At 44.0% G+C, this 17,869-nt stretch overlaps 1 protein-coding gene across 1 annotated transcript in view; it reads right to left on the bottom strand.

Annotated features, from left to right (window-relative positions):
• Nucleotides 1-1,666, bottom strand: part of SLC15A1 (solute carrier family 15 member 1) — a 51,167-nt gene extending 49,501 nt beyond the window's left edge. The window contains exon 1 of the mRNA XM_021695930.1: nt 1,447-1,666. Within this exon, the coding sequence (XP_021551605.1) occupies nt 1,447-1,450 (4 nt within the window). The 5' untranslated portion in view covers nt 1,451-1,666. The remainder of the gene's footprint in view (nt 1-1,446) is intronic.
• Nucleotides 1,667-17,869: the final 16,203 nt, after the last annotated feature.

Here is a 17,869-nt window from a genome sequence, read left to right as displayed (position 1 = left end):
AGGACCAATTTGCAAACTGGAAAGAATCAATTCATTTAGGACTACACTTCAGAAACTGTGTTCACTCATCAATAATCAGGCTGTTGACAGCTAGCCTGATTGGAAATACTTTAGGAAAGTCCAAACCTAGCACAGATGCTCCTCAGGTATTTAGTATCTAAAGATCAAATAAATACTCCGAGCCCCTCCCAGAGAAGTCACACGGAGTGACAAGCAAATGATGTGTGAGGTAAGGATGCAGAACTCCAGCCCAGGAGTTTGCCTGCCTGTAAAGCACACACTGCTGACAACTTCCATCTCCGAGGGAGGCTGTTGCATCTTTCTGGAAAAGGCACAGGGGGCCACAGCTAGAAGTCCCGAGTGTGAACCATGACGTATCGCAGTACAGTGAGACATTCAAGGTTGTCACAGTGGGGCACACCAGGTTCTACACGCGTACACACCCTGACACAACCACGGAGGCTGGTACGGATACTTCTCTAACGGCTGAGGAAGTCGAAGCCCAAAGAGTTTAATTTACTGACGCAAAATCCTAGAGGTAGTACAGGGTAGCCGGGAACAGAAGTGCAAGCAGGCCAAAGTCAGACCTGGTTCTCTCCGCCATGGGGCCATCTTGTGCCTGCCTGGCTCCTCCAGGGCGTGACTTTGGGGGAGGCACTTGACTTGCCTTCCCCATCTTTAAGGGAAAAGAGGGCTGGGATGATGGGCTCTGCTCTCTGCTTCTGCATTCGCTCCCCCGTGGTCTATTCTGAAGCAGGCAGGATTAAGTTCTTTCCTAGAGGTTCTGCGGACGCTCCATGCCGTGGAGGACCAGCTACTCTCCTTGGGTGCCTTGTCTTGAAGCTTGAGGACAGTGGCAGGGTGATAAGGGCCACCGAGGGCCTCCAATTCCTGGGGGCCAGGCAGGGCTCCCACCGGAGCTGCGGGGTCACCTGGCCAGGCCACCGGCAAGGGAGGTGCCAAGGCAGCCACTGAGCGCCCACCAGATGATGGAGGTTTTGGGGCCCTGCCATCACGTGTGCGACCCCGGCCAGTTTCAAGCCCACTCCCAGCCCACAGGCTGGGAACACGAGGACCGAGGATTCCCAACAGGAGGCCAGGTCAAGTTGACGCCATTGATTCCTGCCACCTCTCAGTCTGGCCGCGTCGGGCTCTCCGCCCCCCCAGCGGAGACCGAGATCGGAGCCGGTGACTTCCCCGGAGCCCGCGGGACCCCGTTCTCCTGACTCCTGGTCGCTTCCCGTCCCGGCGACGTGCGCCTGTCCGCGGCTCCAGCCCTTCCGGCTCCGCGCGCAAGTCCGCGGGCCGCCAGGGACAGCGGGGACCAGCGTCGCAGCCCGGTCGAGCCCCGCGGCGCGCCCTTGGCAGGGACCCCAGCGCGCGGTCCCCGCCCCCCTACCCCCCTGCTCCCCGGCGACCCCGCGCCAGCCCGGCCGCGCGACCTACCCATGGTGGCGGCTCCGAGGGCTCCCGGCGACTGGCGAGCGGGGAGTCCAGGAGAGGGGACTTTTTTTTTTTAAGGTGTTGCTCTTATAATTTTGTTTCCAGGCCCTGCCCAGCCACCTGTGCAGCTGGAGGTGTGCAGGCGGGGCGGCCCGGCTCCACCCTCGGAGGCGGGGGCCCAGCAGGGAGCAGAGGTGAGTGCCCCTTGAGCCCCAGCTGGGGGACAGCCGTCTGGGGTCAGCCCGGGGACTCCCCCGTCCCGCCCCAGGCCCTTGGGGGCGGGCACAGCGCCGGGGGCAGGAACAGCGGCCAGGGACCTGGGCTAGAGACACCCCAACGTGAGCGCCCACCTGGCCGCTGGTGGTGGTGGGAGGGAGGGGGTTGTTAAAATGCAGGTTCCCCGGCCTCCCCCCAGATTTGCTGGCTCGGCAGGTCAGGGCGGGGCCCGAGAATCTGCATTTCTAACCGGTTCTAAGGCGATGCTGCAGCAGCTCCAGGGACCCCACGTTGGAAACCACTGGGCTGGGAAAGCATCACTTCTGTGCTGAGGAAGCGAAACTGGGTGGAAGCTGGTCAGCTGTATGTGTGCCCGCGCGTGCGTGGGGGGGCCTTCCCTAGGGTGTGAACCAGCCAGAGCGTTTCTGGAAGACTCTACCTCACCTTGCTTTACGAATAACGAGAACAAAAATAATAATACAGTCATTATCTCCTGATCATTCTTCTGTTCCCCTGACTCGAGGGGTTGCGCTTTGCAAATACTGAGAGGGAACATGACAATGGAAAATGGAGGGAGTTTCTATTTTTTAAAATCATGGTCAAGTACACGTAAAACGTACACTGTCACTGCTAAGTGTACAGTGAATGGCACTGGGTGCCTTCCCATCGCCGTGCAGCCGCCACACCTCTGTGCCCAGGGAACACTTCCTCTCTGTTCTCCCTCCCCTGGCCCCCCGGCCACCACCATCCTACAGTGTCTCCACGAATTTTAGGGCTCCAGGACCTCAGATGGGTGCAATCACGCAGTGCTCCTTTCTCCTGTTCTAATGTCTGCAAGATCCATCCACGTTGGCGCAGACGTCAGAACGTCCTGCCCCTCGGAGGCGGATTGACACCCGGCTGTGTGCACACCGCATCTTGTTCACGCATCCCTCTGCCTCTGTGGCCTTCTGGATCTTAGCAATGCCCCCTCGCCCCCCACACGCTCGCTGGAAGACTGGTGTGCGGGGAGAAGCCCTCTAGCCAGGCAGCTTCCCCAGAGGCAGCTGGACACCACCCTTCTCGGGCTTTCTTCCCAGGGCTGGCGGAGGAGAAACCTCTTCAGGTGATGGCTTAATGGATACACACGGGGCAGCCAATGAGGTTACCTGGAGGCCTGGGGGCTGCAGGTAAAGGGACTGCATCAAGGAGAGCAATGCAGCCTAGACTGAGAGGAGAACGCTCGCCCGGCGAGAGTCAGAAGCGTGTTGTTCATAGTTGTTAGCCTGCCACCAGAGAAGCCACAGGTGGAAAGGTGAAGCTTGTGATAGCTGGTTTTGACCACAGTTGTCTCTGTGGGGTGTTATTTCTGTTGAGCTCGTGAAGCCTGGAATCCTGAGCCACTGTAAAGCCACTCTTGTTCTGGGCTAGTGATTCTCAAAGTGGGGTCCGGAGATGCAGCGTCAGCATCACCTGGAACTTGTGACAAATGCAAATTCCCAGTCCCCATCCCTGATCTACTGAATCAGGAACTCTGGGCGTGGGGTGCAGGTGACTTTTAGTAGCTGTGAGGCAAATGCTATTTCTTCCACCTGTGTACCAAATCCTTCATTCGGTCATTGTTTACTCACCACCGCTAAGTACAGACTACTGTGGTAGCCACAGGCACTGGGCAAACAGCCCTGCACTCGCAGAGCCTGCGTTTTTTATCTTCTCGGCGTGGTGTGAAGGGGCAAGTTACTCAAGATGGAGAAGCATGAATGAAGGACAAAAACTGAGGGGATACAAGAGACAAGCTCTACCGATCCTGAGTAGATCAGATCGGCAAATCCCTAGAATTTCTGGGATGGGCTGGACTTGGAGGCCAGACATTTCTCACCTGACACTCCTTGGCATTTGTGTATTTAATGGAATAACTGCCCTGGGAGCCTCCCTCACTCCTCCACCCTGTCTCAAGAGACAGTAACACTGCACCAGCCTCTCTGTACCTCTCTCTTCCCCTCAGCCCTCCATGGCTTGGTTTCTCAAGGCTCCCATAACCCATTACCTCACATTTGATAAATAACAGATTTATTCTCTCACTGTTCTGGAGGCAAAGGGGTCTGAAATCAAGGTGTTGGCAGTGTGCTCCCTCCGAAGGCTCTCGGGGAGGATCTGTCCTCACCTCTTCCAACTTCTGGTGGCTCCAGGTGTTCCTTGGCTCGTGGAGGTATTGCTCCAGTCTGCTTCTGGGTTCACATGGCCTGCTCCTTTGAGTCTTCTCTCCTCTTATTAGGGCACTTGTCACTGGATTCAGGGCCCACCCTAAAGCAAGATGATCTCATCTCAATATTCTTTATTCCATCTGCAAAGATCTTTTTTCCAAATAGGGTCCATTCATCGGTTCCAGGTGGACGTATGTTTTGGGGGGTGGGGAGGGAACACCACTGAACCCGCGACATTCCCCAAAGGGCTCCAAGTCTAGACTTGGAATATGCAGAATTGGCAAACTTGTCCTGGATAAACAGAACTGTGGCTTGGCCTCAGAGGACAGGCCTTATGAAAACTTCTAGGGGAGAAGTGGATGTTAGTGGTAACGATGAGATCAGCCCAAGATGGCGGCAGCGAGAGTCATCCACACCCAGACCCTTCCTTATTTTCTATTGACCAAAGCACTTAAATGGTACAAAGTTCTGCAGTACTCTATTCTAGTAAGAACTCTGCCTTGAAAAGGCAGCTTGTGAATTTTATGGAGAAATAAAGTGTCATTTTCTCCAGCTCCATCCCTCAGGTTGCTTGGCTGTAGAGACCTTTTAATTAATTCTGTCTCAGAGGAAAATTGAGTAGAAGTTTTCTTATCTCTCAAGCATCTAGAACCAAGGTGGAGATGCTGATGGGTAAGGCAGACTTTAAAAATAATCAACAAGGGGCGCCTGGGTGGCTCAGTCGTTAAGCGTCTGCCTTCGGCTCAGGTCATGATCCCAGGATCCTGGGATCGAGCCCCGCATCGGGCTCCCCGCTCAGCGGGAAGCCTGCTTCTCCCTCTCCCACTCGCCCTGCTTGTGTTCCTGCTCTCACTATCTCTCTCTGTTAAATAAATAAATAAAATCTTAAAAAAAAACCCAAAAAACAAAAAACATATTCACTGAGATTCTGGGGATTTGGACATGGACATCTTTGTGCAGGTGGAGGGCATTTTGCTATCCACCATGGGCAGTAAAAAGGCTAGAATATTGCCTTATACCATGGTGACTGACAAGCCCAGATCGTTTCTTAATATTAGTTAAAGGGGGTAACACATTTAACTGAATCCTGCTAGCATGAGCTAATGTTTTCTTAGAGGGAATCAGTATGGCAAACAAGATAAAGAAGCATATTTGGATAGCATCAAATCCATTCCTCACATTCATAATTAATGTATGAAACAAACAAAAGAAAAAGCAAGCAAATATGTAAAAAATCCTGAGCATTGACTGTCCTATATGTATAAAAGTCCTAAATGTATATAAGCCTTCAAATGGGGAGGACCAATGCACTTCATTAACCTTTGGGTGCTTAGAAAGAGTATGAAATCTCACTAGAAGTAAGGGGGAAACTGGAGAATATTTAAATATTATGATATGGATATGGATATTTATAAATTAGATCCTTTGTTATTTGGAGTCAATACCTAGCCACCTAACAAACCACTTGGAAATGTTAAGAAATTAACACCAATAGGGATGAGCAATCAAAAGATATTGCATCTAGTCTTGAAACATCTCCCCAAGATATTTATTACAAAGGGAAAAATAGTAACTTCATAGTGGAGAAACACAACAGATACCACCTTGATCAAGAGATCAAGGTCAATATCACCAAGAATAAGATACGTCAACATCATGTACCCTGGATAATGCACTGAGAAGGGTACAACATCCCTTCCATAGATTTCTTGTCAAAAATACGTAACTATATCACGAGAAAACATCAGACAAACCCAAACTGAGCAAAATGCTACACAATAACTGACCTGAATGCTTAAAAAATGTGAAGTTTGTGAAAAACAAGGAAGATGGAGGAACCGTCACAGACTGGAGGAGACTGAAGACATATGACAACTAACTGCAATGTGGGATCCTGGAAAAGAAAAAAAGGGTGTTCGTGGGAAAAAATCAGTGAAAATCAAATTAGGTCAAAAAAAGGTCTGTAAAAAATTATCTCATATAGAAACAATAATTTTATATTGGATATAAAATTATACAAGCTTATATGGAATAATTTGTGCGCCATCAACATAAAATTTAACTCAGCATTTGTAAATGATTTCAATAAATAAAATGTATATCCAAAGGTTTCATCTGTGTGACTGAAATTTATATTAAAATGTATATAAAATTTATTAGCAAATAATTGGTGAGACTATGATCTCACTGCTTGCTCTGCCATGTAGGATAGATAACCCCCAAGATACGTGAGCTTGGTAGTAGTGTACTTCATGATATGAAACCAGCACCTATAGTTGTTATAGACTCAAGTACAATAATTGAAATACTGCAGGAGATACTTGACAAAATCTATGTCCAACCTTTTTGGTAATATTGTTAGTTTTAATTAAAAATTAAGTTTTAGAAATAAAAAAAAGCAAAACCCACCCAACAGTACAGAAAGGCTTACAATGAAAAGGCAAAGTCTGCGGCTCCTAACTCCAGTCCATTCCCCAGACTTTTCTTTATTGTGTTAAAAAATACATAACATAAAATTTACCATCCTAATCATTTTTAAGTGTACAGTACAGTAGTGTTAACTATATGCACCTTACTGTGTCACAGATCTTCAGATCTTTTTCATCTTGTAAGACTGAAACACTACACTCATTGAACGACTCTCCTTTTCTCCCCTCCCCAGGCCCTGGTAACCCTCATTCTATTCTGCTTCCTGTTTCTATGGGTCTGATTATGCTAAGCACTTCAAATAAGTGGATTCATACAATATTTGTGTTTTTGTGACTTGCTTATTTCACTTAGCATCATATCCTCAGGTTTCATCCATGTCTTAGCATATGTCAGGACTTGATTCTTCTTAAGGCTGAATAATATTCTGTTGCAAGGATGTACCACATTTTCTTTCTCCATTCATCCGTCATTGGACATTTAGGTTGCTTCCACTTCTTAGCTATCGTGAATAATGCTGTAATGAACATAGGTGTGCCAATACATGGTTTTCAATTCCTTTGGAACTATACCCAGAAGTGGGAATGCTGGATTATGTGGTAATTCTATTTTGAACTTTTTGAAGAACGGCCATACTGTTTTCCATGCATCGCAGACTTTTGTTTAATAACAGTTTTACTGAGATGTAATTTACATACCATACAATTCTAAAGTGTGCACTTCATTAGTTTTTAGCATATTCAGAGTTGTGCGACTATTACCACAATCAATCTGAGAACATTTTCATCAGCCCCAAAAGAAATCCTGTACACGTGAGCAGTCATTCTTCGATTCTCCTATCCTCCCCCCATCCCTGGGCAACCACCAGTCTGCTTTCTGTCGCTATGAATTTGCTTATTCTAGACATTCCATCTAAACAGAATCATACAAGGTGTGGGCCTTTGTAACTGGCTTCTAACAGTAGCCATTTGTAGTCATTTATGTTTTTGGTTTTTTTTTGGAAATTAACCTCCATAATTCTAAATAAAATGATTATATGTCTATTTCATGATGTATTAACTCTAAATTATATGTATAGACTCCCAGCATGAAAAATGAGAATTTAGCTCATTTATAACACCCCTCTTATCATAGCTCCCTCTTCCTCCTCTTCTCAATTTCAGGTAGCTTTAAAAACTCTTTTAGGGGTGCCTGGGTGGTTCAGTCGCTAAGTGTCTGCCTTCGGCTCAGGTCATGATCCCAGGGTCCTGGGATCGAGCCCCACATTGGGCTCCCTGCTCGGCGTGAAGCCTGCTTCTCTCTCTCCCACTCTCCCTGCTTGTGTTCCCTCTCTCGCTATGTCTCTCTCTGTCAAATAAATAAATAAAATCTTTAAAAAAAATAAAATAAAAACTTTCTTTTAGTTCTTTAATTGGTTACCTCAACATCTTTAAGTACATCTGTAATTACTTATTTGTCTTAGATAGTATTTCCTTACTTACAGGATAGGATATTAGGCCTTTGTACTCCTTTCTCTCTTTTTTTAAAAAAGATTTTATTTATTTATTTGAGAGAGAGAGTTTGAGTTGGGGGAGGAGTGGGCAGGGAGGAGCAGACTGCCCCATCTGAGCATGGAGCCCCACGTGGGGCCTCCAACCCAGGACCCTGAGATCATGACCTGAGACCAAACCAAGAGTCGGATGGATGCTTAACCGACTGAGCCACCCGGGCACACCACCTTTCTTCTTTTTTTTTTTTTAAACCTGATCTCTCCTCTTTAATCTCCCAAGATCTGATTGCTGTGATTTTACTTTTATGTAGTCCAGCCTGATAACATATACATTCTGTTCTGTAATAGTCTTCTGTGAATGGCCTATTGGTTGATTATATAAATCAAAATCCAGTAAACAATAAACAGCATTACCCTATTAGAATCATACATGTTCACTGCAGAGACAAATAATAGGATCTGATTCCATCTTCTTGGTAGGTTTTCTGATTTCATTCACTCAGTGGTTCCAGGGTTCCACTCCTGTGCCAGGCCAAGGAGAACGTTCCAAATGTCAGTGTCAAATGGATTTCTTTTTGGGATGCCTCGGTGGCTCAGTGGGTTAAGCATCTGCCTTCGGCTCAGGTCATGATCCAAAGGTCCTGGGATCGAGTCCAGCATTGGGCTCCCTGCTCAGCGGGAAACCTGCTTCTCCCTCTGCCTGCCGCTCCCCCTGCTTGTGCTCTTTCTCTCTGACAAATAAAATGAATAAAATCTTTTAAAAAAATGCTCAAATGGATTTCTTTTCTAATGCTCCCCCAATTGTTCCATTTGAGGAACATTTAGTTTGCGGGACATAACTGTTGTTATCGTTTAAAAAAAATAATTGCATTTATTTTTTTTTCTGCCTGACAGAATAAATATACACCTTTACCTTATTCTGAAATTATCCAACCCTTCAATCATGTTATGGAATGCACTTTCTTCTAGACTCATTCTTACAGCTTGTTCCCCTTAAGGTTGATTGCTCCACAGGGTTGGGGCACAACCATGATCCTGGGACTTCCTTTTAGTGCTCGGACTTCTGCTGTTGGACCCCAGGACACACCGACTTCATTCCGTCCCCCCTCCCTCCTTCCTTCGCTCTTTCCCCTGGAACACATCAGCAGAAAGGGTGCTTGGCAAACACATTTTCTGTGTGCCTGAAAATACCTTTATTTTGTTCTTATATCTGAATAAGCTTCTCCGTTGGAATTGAATTGCTCTCAGGATTATGAAGACATTGCATCTCGTGTCCTGGCATCAGTCCTGCTGGAGAGTTTGATTCCAGTCTCTGTTTTTCCACTGTAGGCTTTTTTTCCCCCGCTCTGTGGAAACTTTCGGGTTTTTTTTCCTCTGCTCATGAGCATGTATAAAGATGTGGGTCTTTTATCTTTCATTTTCTGGAGTATTTTTAATTGGGAGCCATCTTGAGCTCTGGGAAACTTTCTTTTACTTTGTCTTATGTTATTTATTCTCCTCCATTTGCTTGGTTCTCCTTTTCTCAAAAACTGTTAGTCAGATGTTGGCCTCTTGATCCTATCTTTTCTATCATGTTTTCTGACTCTTGGCATCATGGGAGATTTCTTTATTTTTCATCATTTGAATTTTTATTTAGCAAAATAAGAGCTCTTTCTTGATTTATTGAAAGATGGACTATCTCCTTGAATCTCCCTGAGGGTACAAGTTGAAACTGAAATTTCAAAATAAAACCCCCTTCTCGTCCCTAAATCATCTCAGTTCCCTATCAGGGTCCCATTTGCTCATCCAGGGTCTTCTAAGTTGCTGGATTCTTCCTAAATTCAGTGAGCCTTCTTTATTTGTTCTTTTAAAGAAGGAAGGAATATGTAGAGTTTTCTAGGTGGCCGGCCAGCGTTTCCCCTGCAATGGGGCCAGAAAATCAATGTCCTCAGTGGGCCTTTCCTCTGAATGAGAGGCTGGTGGTGGCAGTTCTGGTGTGTGAGTAAGAAGCAGTGGTGGACTGGGGGTGGGGGCTCACCCTGACTCATGAGAGCCAAGTGTGCACATCTCTTCCTGATCCCACCTTCACACTTCAGGTGAGTGGCCTGATGTCAGCCAAAGTGGGAGTCTTTACACTGATGAAATTGGCCAATGCTACTAATCAGGGCTGTCCCCCTCCCTCCACCCCCCACCCCCCGCCCTGCAGAAAGCCAATTGTTAAATATTTGCCAACACATCACTGGTAAGGAGGGTTCCTAGATAGGTTTCACTTTAGGAGTATGTGGGTGGGGTTTAATCTGCATTTTCCCAATGACCAATAGTATTGTACACTCTTCTATGTGTCTAATAGCCATTTGTATATCTTCTTAGGGAAAATATCTATCCCAACCTCTACCCATTTTTAAATTGGATGTTGGCTGTAAAGATTCTTTATATATTCTGAATACAAGTCCTTAATTAGAAATATGATTTGTAAATATTTCTCCCCAATATGTTGTCTTTTTTTTTTCAAAAATTTATTTATTTATTTGACAGAGAGAGAGAGAATAAAAGCAGGGGGAGCAGCAGAGGGAGAGGGAGAAGCAGACTCCCCACTGAGCAGGGAGTGGGACTCAGGACTCAATAGACTCAGGACTCAATCCCAGGACCCTGAGATCATGACCTGAGCCGAAGGCAGACACTTAATCGACTGAGCCACTCAGGGCTGTTGTTTACCTTTTAATTCTCTTAATGGTGTCTTTTGATATGTGAAAGTTTTAAGTATTGATAAAATTAATTTATCAATTTTTTTATGGATCATGCTTTTGTTGTCATAGCTATTCATAGTCATCCTTTCCCAAGATCACAAAGTTTGCAATCATGTTTTCTTATAAAAGTTTTATATAGTTCTTATATTTAAGTCCATGATCCATATTTTAGTTAATTTTAGTGTATGGTGTGAGGTAAAAGTCAAAGTTTATTTTTTGCATGTGGATATCCAATTGTCCCAATACCATATGTTGAAAAGATTCTTTCCCCCACTGAACTGCCTTGCAACCTTTGTCCAAAAGTGGTTGCTCATCAGTATAAGGGGTTATTTCTGGACTTTCTCTTCGGTCCCATTGATTTATATTTCTATTCTTAATACTAATGCCACACTCCCTTGATTATTGTAGCCTTACAATAAGTTTCAAAATCTGGTAGTGCAAGTCCTCCAACTTTGTCCTTCATTTCTAAGATTATTTTGACTATCCTAGGCCTTCTGTATTTACATATAAATTTTAGGGTCAGCTAAAACAGAGAGGGGAGAGGGGTGAGGAAGGGAACTAATTGGCAAGCATATCATTAGTAATACTAATTAGTAATACTAATAACGTATTTTTTACATTATCAGATTATCTTCAGACCGTATGTTTTCTTTTCTTTTCTTTTTTTTTTTTAAAGATTTTATTTATTTGACAGAGAAAGACACAGCGAGAGAGGGAACACAAGCAGGGGGAGTGGGAGAGGGAGGAGCAGGCTTCCCGCCGAGCAGGGAGCCCGATGCGGGGCTCGATCCCAGGACGCTGGGACCATGACCTGAGCCGAAGGCAGACGCTTAACGACTGAGCCACCCAGGCGCCCCAGACTGTATGTTTTCTGTATCCTTTTCTGTTTTGTGTTTCAAATGATATAATATTGATTATTCATATTAAATTCTACAGCTGGTTTCTGGCCCAAGATGGTAACATAGGAAGACCCTGAACTCATCTCCTCTACTGACATACCAAATCTACCTCTATTTATAGAGCGATTCTTCCTGAAGGAGAACTGAGGGCATATTAAATTCTGCAAATATCTATCAAAACCTACTATACTCAACATGTTTCTCTAATATTTGCTCAGACTATACTGTATAAATTTATTTTTTGAAAAAGGAAAACAGAGGGTGAATGGTATGAGCCTAACAACCATACAAAGCTGTCACAATTGCGGGATGAATCAGCTCCCCTAAGGTGCAGATCTCTGTACCAGGCAGGGAGAAAATGGTATATGCACAGAAGTAAGCAAGTTTAGCAGAAGTAAGGTTATAAATGAGTAATGTGATAGGAAGTGTTATTTTGTTACAAGGTTCATGATACACGTTTCTTTCTGCTGATTACAGAAGTCACAAAATTATATGTGTGATTACATATTCAACAAAATTATATATGAAACACATTTACAAAAACGGGTTCTTTATAAAAACGATGTCTTTCCAAAAGACCAGTGTATTTCAGTGAATGACTGAAGCTTTTCTTTGTGATGACAAGCTATCCAGGACAGCTCAATATGACAACATGAAACAGTTTCGGTTCTCACGTTCTGGTACATGTGGTCTGTGGGCTTTGGAAGGGAGGAGACAAGGCCTTCGTGAACTGGATTCTTCAGTATCCTTCAGGCCTTTAAATAACTTCCTTTAACTCTTCTATATGTGAGAAACTGCTGGGAAAGTCGGAATTTTCTACCTTTAAGAGCAAGGTTTTGTTTTCTTTGTTTTTCTCTGTTTCTGTTTTGAAGGAGTAAGTTAATGATTGCAAACTTGGTGACTTAAAAGAATAGAAATGTAATCTCCCGCAGGTCTGGAGACCAGAAGTCCGAAGTCACAGTGTCAGCGGATTCCTCCCTCCTGGAGGCTCACAGGGAGGATCCTCCCTTTTCTCTTCTAGCTCTGGTGGCTGCCAGCATTCCTTGGCTCGGGAGCACAGCACTCCAATCCCTGTCTCTGTCTTCACAGAGCCTCCTCTTTTTCTGTAGGTTCTCAATCTCCCTTTGCCTCCCTTTTATAAGGATACATGTGATTGCTCTGAGGACTTCTCCTGGTAAACCAGGTCCACATTAACTTAATCACATCTGCCAAGACCTTGTTTCCATACAGTTAGCATTTACAAACTCCAGGGATTAGGACCTACCTTTGGGGAAGCCATTACTCTACCTATCACACCTACATATCCATTTTTTTTTTTTTTTACTATTGCTGGTCAGCCTCTCATTTCCCCACTTCCTTGGGGCAAAGTCATTGGTAGAACACACAGCAGCTTAGATGTCACCTCAGTGAAGGTGACAGGGGTTGCCACATTTGGTATGATGGATATGGTCTCAGACTCTGTCAGTGGCAAGGAAACGTCACTCTAGGTACAAGATTGTGTGGACTTGAGCTGAACTGGTGAGGACTGGGGCCTGGTGGTTCTCTGAAGTTGGAGAAGTGACTGAAATTTCCAGACCTCAAAATATTTATACTGTAAGTACATCAGAGAGTTGTTCCTCAGAAAATGTATTTGCACATTTGTGTGTGTGCATAGGTGTGTGCCTATGATACTCAGGCCGACTCCATAATTTGCAGGGCTTGGTGCAAAATAAAAAGACAGTGTCCCTTGTTCAAAAAGCAGGACTAAAGTGCTATTGAAGGTACTGAGCCATACAGCCTTTTCCTTTTTCCACAGGGTCTCTCTTGACTCATCATACTGTTCGTTTGCTATTTAATGTGATTTTAAGTAAAGAAAAAGGTAATTATTTTTTTCTGAATTTTACTGTTCATCTTTATATTATGTGAGGTCAGCAAATATAAGCACATTTAACTCATACGCCTAGTCATCAAAATCACAAAACTTGTATTTCATAGCTCATAAATGTGTATCTGTTATGTTCTCACCAGAGCAGTGGAAACACTGCGTGACACTAACTCGACTCTTTTCGCTTTACCTCTTGACATGCACGTTCTGCCAACACTCTCAGCTTTTGCTTCCTGATGAGGAAGGAGGTCTGGAAGGATGAGGAACTGTGGGTAGCTCTATCTTCAGTGTAAGTCACTGGCTAACTCAGGGAATTAGCACATGTCTGAGAAAGGATGTGGTAGGGTTCCTTGGTTGTGTTTCTTAGAACACCATCGCCTTCCTTCTGCTTGGAGTGGGAAGTGTGGCCTCTTGGGGCTCTCAGCAGCCCTGCTTACTTAGTTCATGGACGTAACTCCTTACCTGTGCTCACTGTGGGTCTCACTGGACTCCCACACATCGAGGGTCGGCCGCAATTCTGGGCTCTTGGGGCATCAGGAATTCTCTAGGCCAAGAGGCAGCAAGGGATGGCGGCAGATGGTGCGTATGGGTGTATCTCCACTGCGCGTGCACGTGCTCCTGCATCCCAACGAACTTCACTCAGAAAACACAAGTGCAAAGACAAAATTATTCAGAATTTCAAGATGGTGACAGCAGAGCATTAAATGAAGTACAGGGGTCCTTCTGAGCTCAGGGCCCTCAGTGACTGCTCAGGGCCCTCGGTGACCGCCCAGGTCGTGCGTCCGTCAAGCCAGCTCTGGTTTTATTTGCTCTCATGAAGTATTAACTAATGTTTAAGGCCGATGGTTCAGTTGAAGTTCTTTCATACTCTCCTGGTCCCTACCTCTACTAACCTCACTGTGAGTGACACACTGAAAATCCTTCAAGCTCTGGAGTCAGACACACCTGATTTGGCATCTCAGTTTTTTTTTTTTTTAAGATTTATTATTTGAGAGAGAACGAGAGAGAGCACGGGGGGTGGGGTGGGGGAGCCAGCAGAGGGAGAGAGAGAATCCTGAAGCAGATTCCCTCCCCACTGAGTGTGGAGCTCAACCAAGGCTCGATCCCAGGACCCTGAGATCATGACCTGAGCCGAAATCAAGAGTCGGACACTTAACCCCCTGAGCCACCCAGGTGCCCCAGCATCTCAATTTTGGTGCTTATTTTGTGTGTAGGTGGGCAGCCACAAGTGAGAAGATGCAGATAGTGACACTTAAGTCAGGGTGATGTTGTGGGGATGAAAGGCATAATACATAAAGGGTCTAGTCCTAGGAGTCCCAGAGAACAAGGGAGGGTTAAAAAATGGGAGAAGCTTCTGTTACAAAGAGAGAGAATGGTTTGCATAAACATGCCTATGATCTGCTCCCTCAGTGTTTAAGAGATGGAACAAGCAGACCCACAAACCTAGGTCTGGTTCCAGCTTCCCCAAGCAACAGCCTCATGAACTTGGTAAGTCATGTCACTCTTCACGTATGATTCCTTATCTGTATGACTGTGATATTACCTACCTCATCAAGTCACAGAGAAGTTTCTTGAGATATTACATATGGAAGCACTCTGTAAAATGCCATCGAATGTCAGTCACTACTCAGCAGACTGCCCCATTTGCTGAGTTGCCATAGGTGGGGATCATTAAAGAGAAGTTTCCTTACTCTCCACAACCTTGCCCTCGGTCCCTGATGAGTTTTATCAGTTGTGTCCTGTCTAGCTTCTCAAGGCTCAAAACGTTTACATTCTGATCTGTCGCTTTTCTTTCTCACATTGGTTTTAGACTTGATTTTATTTTCCAATATATTCAGTGCTCACCACTGGTTCTTCTGCCATCATGGCCCAGTTATCTTTTGGCATGTATTCCATGCCATTCACGTATAGTTCCCGAAAGGTTCATGGGAACAATGTTCCCCCCCAAATACTCTTCTGGAAAGATAACTGTGTCGCTTCAGTGGGAAAATATAAAACCACACAGCATACTTTCCCTTCAATTCAGGAGTCTGTGACTAGACAAGAAAAACAGCTTCCATTAACTTAATGTGTTCCCGATCTCTGAAAACAAGGTTTTCTGGAACAAACATCAGAGTATTATATTACTTTAGGGATTCTACTCTCTGAATATCCTACACACAAGCAACAAGGCCAACATAGTAGGCCAGAAACTCAAAGAATACATTTTACTCTTGACTTTATTGAACTGGTATGTCCAGAGAAAAAAAAAAACAGTTCTCTGTACGGAAGTTTTCTTATCTGTAAAACAGACCAAATAATTTCTCATCATCTGGGAGACCGTGTCCTAAGATCCTAGCGTGTTACCATCAGTGAGAATGGAGTGGGTCTGCAGAGATTAGATATGCATTAACTCTCTCTACGCCAGCGTATTAGTGAGGCATGTTTGCTCTCCACAGTAAGTGCACTGGGAAACTCTCTTTTGAATCACATCGATGTTTCTCTAAACCTAGTAACCGAGAAAAGCTGACATCCTTCCTGAAGATAAGAAAGTCACTCCCACATTATCATCAAAATCAAGTGGGCAATTGTTTTTTAGATAGCTTTATTTTTCTGAATGTAAAAGTAATATGTGAGTCCAGTTGAGGAAGGGAGTCCATGGACGGGAGGGCTTCAGCAGGAATCCATGCGGACCCTTCAGGCTCAGGAGCATGTTTTTGCATAAGGAAAGGGCAGACGGACCACACTGCGCTGCAAAGGGGAGCAAGGAAGCCAGGCCTGGTTACTTGGTGTCTCTAACCCTGTGTTTTCTGTCGATACACACAGAAAATTATCTTTCCTGCTTATTGTACAGAGGAGAGGTAGTCTCTGTTCAGTGTGTGGCATACAACAAGGGCTGTATAGCTACTTTTCTCTCTGATCTATATTCATAACTATATCTATATAAGTTTCAGGTGTACAGCTTTATAACTGGACCTCTGCAAACACTACAAAGGGATCACCACCACAAGTCTAGTGACCATCCATCACCATACCGTTGACCCCCTTCCTTCATTGTGCCCACCCCTCACCCCCTTCCCCTCTGGTAACCACCGGTCTGTTCTCTGTATTTATGACCTTGTTTTCTTTTGTTTGTTCACGTGTTTTGGATTTTTTTTAAGATTCCACATATGAGTGAGATCATACAATAGTTGTCTTTCTCTGTCTGACATACTTTTCTTCACATAATACCCTCAAGGTCAATCCATATTGTCAAAAATGGTCAAAATTTCATTCTTTTTTATGGCTGAATAATATTCCATTGTATATATACCACATCTTCTTTATCCATTCATCTGTCGATGGGCACTTGGGCTGCTTCCACTTCTTGGCTATTGTAGATAATGCTGCTATGAACATAGGGTTGCAGGTATCCCTTTGAATTCATGTTTTTGTATTCTTTGGGTAAATACCCAGTAGTATGATTGCTGGATCATAAGGTAGTTCTATTTTTAACTTTTTGTGGAAACTCCATACTGTTTTCCACAGTGGATGCACAAGTGTGCATTCCCACCAACAGTGCACAAAGGTTCCTTTCTCTCCACATCCTTCCCAACACCTGTTGTTTCTTGTGTTTTTTATTTTAGCCATTCTGACAGTTTTGATTTGCATTTCCCTGATGGTAAGTGATGATGAGCATCTTTTCATCTATCTGTTGGCCATCTGGATGTCTTCTTTGGAGAAATGTCTGTTCATATCTTCTGCCCAGTTTTTAATTGGATTATTTGCTTTTTTTTTTTGGTGTTGAGCTGTATAAGTTCTTTATATATTTTGGATACTAACCCTCTATGGGATATGTCACTTGCAAATATCGTCTCCCATTTGATGTAGTCCCAACAGTTTAATTTTGCCTTTGTTTCCCTTGCCTTGGGAGACATACGTAGAAAAAACTTGCTACAACTGATATCAAAGAAATTAGTGCTTGTGTTCTCTTCTAGGATTTTTATGGTTTCAGGTCTCACATTTAGATCTTTAATCCATCTTGAATTTATTTTTGTGTATGGTGTAAGAAAGTGGTCCAGTTTCATTCTAATTCTAATTTTTGGAATAGTTTGAGAATAGGTATTAACTCTTCTTCAAATGTTTGGTAGAATTCACCTGTGAAGCCATCTATATTGGACTTTTTTTTGTTGGGAGTTTTTGATTACTGATTCAATTTCTTTGCTGGTAATCCATCTGTTCAAATTTTCTATTTTTTCCTGTTTCAGTTTTAGTAGGTAATATGTTTCTAGGAATTTATCCATTTCTTCTAGGTTGTCCCTGTTTGTTTTTTCTAATATTCTCTTATAATTGTTTGTATTACTGTGGTATTTGTTGTCATTTCTCTTCTGTCATTTGTGATTTTATTCAGGTCCTTTCTCTTTTTTTCTTGATAAATATGGCTAATGGTTTATCAATTTTATTGATTTTTTTCAAAAAAACAAGCTCCTGGTTTCACTGATCTGTTCTATAGTGTTTTTTTGGTTTCTATATCATTTATTTCTATTCTAATCTTTATTATTTCCTTCCTTCTGCTGGTTTTAGGTTTTGTTTGTTGTTCTTTTTCTAGCTCCTTTAGGTATAAAATTAGGTTATTTGAAATTTTTCTTGCTTCTTGAGGTAGG

This window comes from Neomonachus schauinslandi, chromosome 3 (assembly GCF_002201575.2).
Source record: "Neomonachus schauinslandi chromosome 3, ASM220157v2, whole genome shotgun sequence".
Taxonomy (NCBI): Eukaryota; Metazoa; Chordata; class Mammalia; order Carnivora; family Phocidae; genus Neomonachus; species Neomonachus schauinslandi.
The sequence above is the reverse complement of the archived record's forward strand: the minus strand, read 5'-3'. Positions and strand labels throughout refer to the sequence as shown.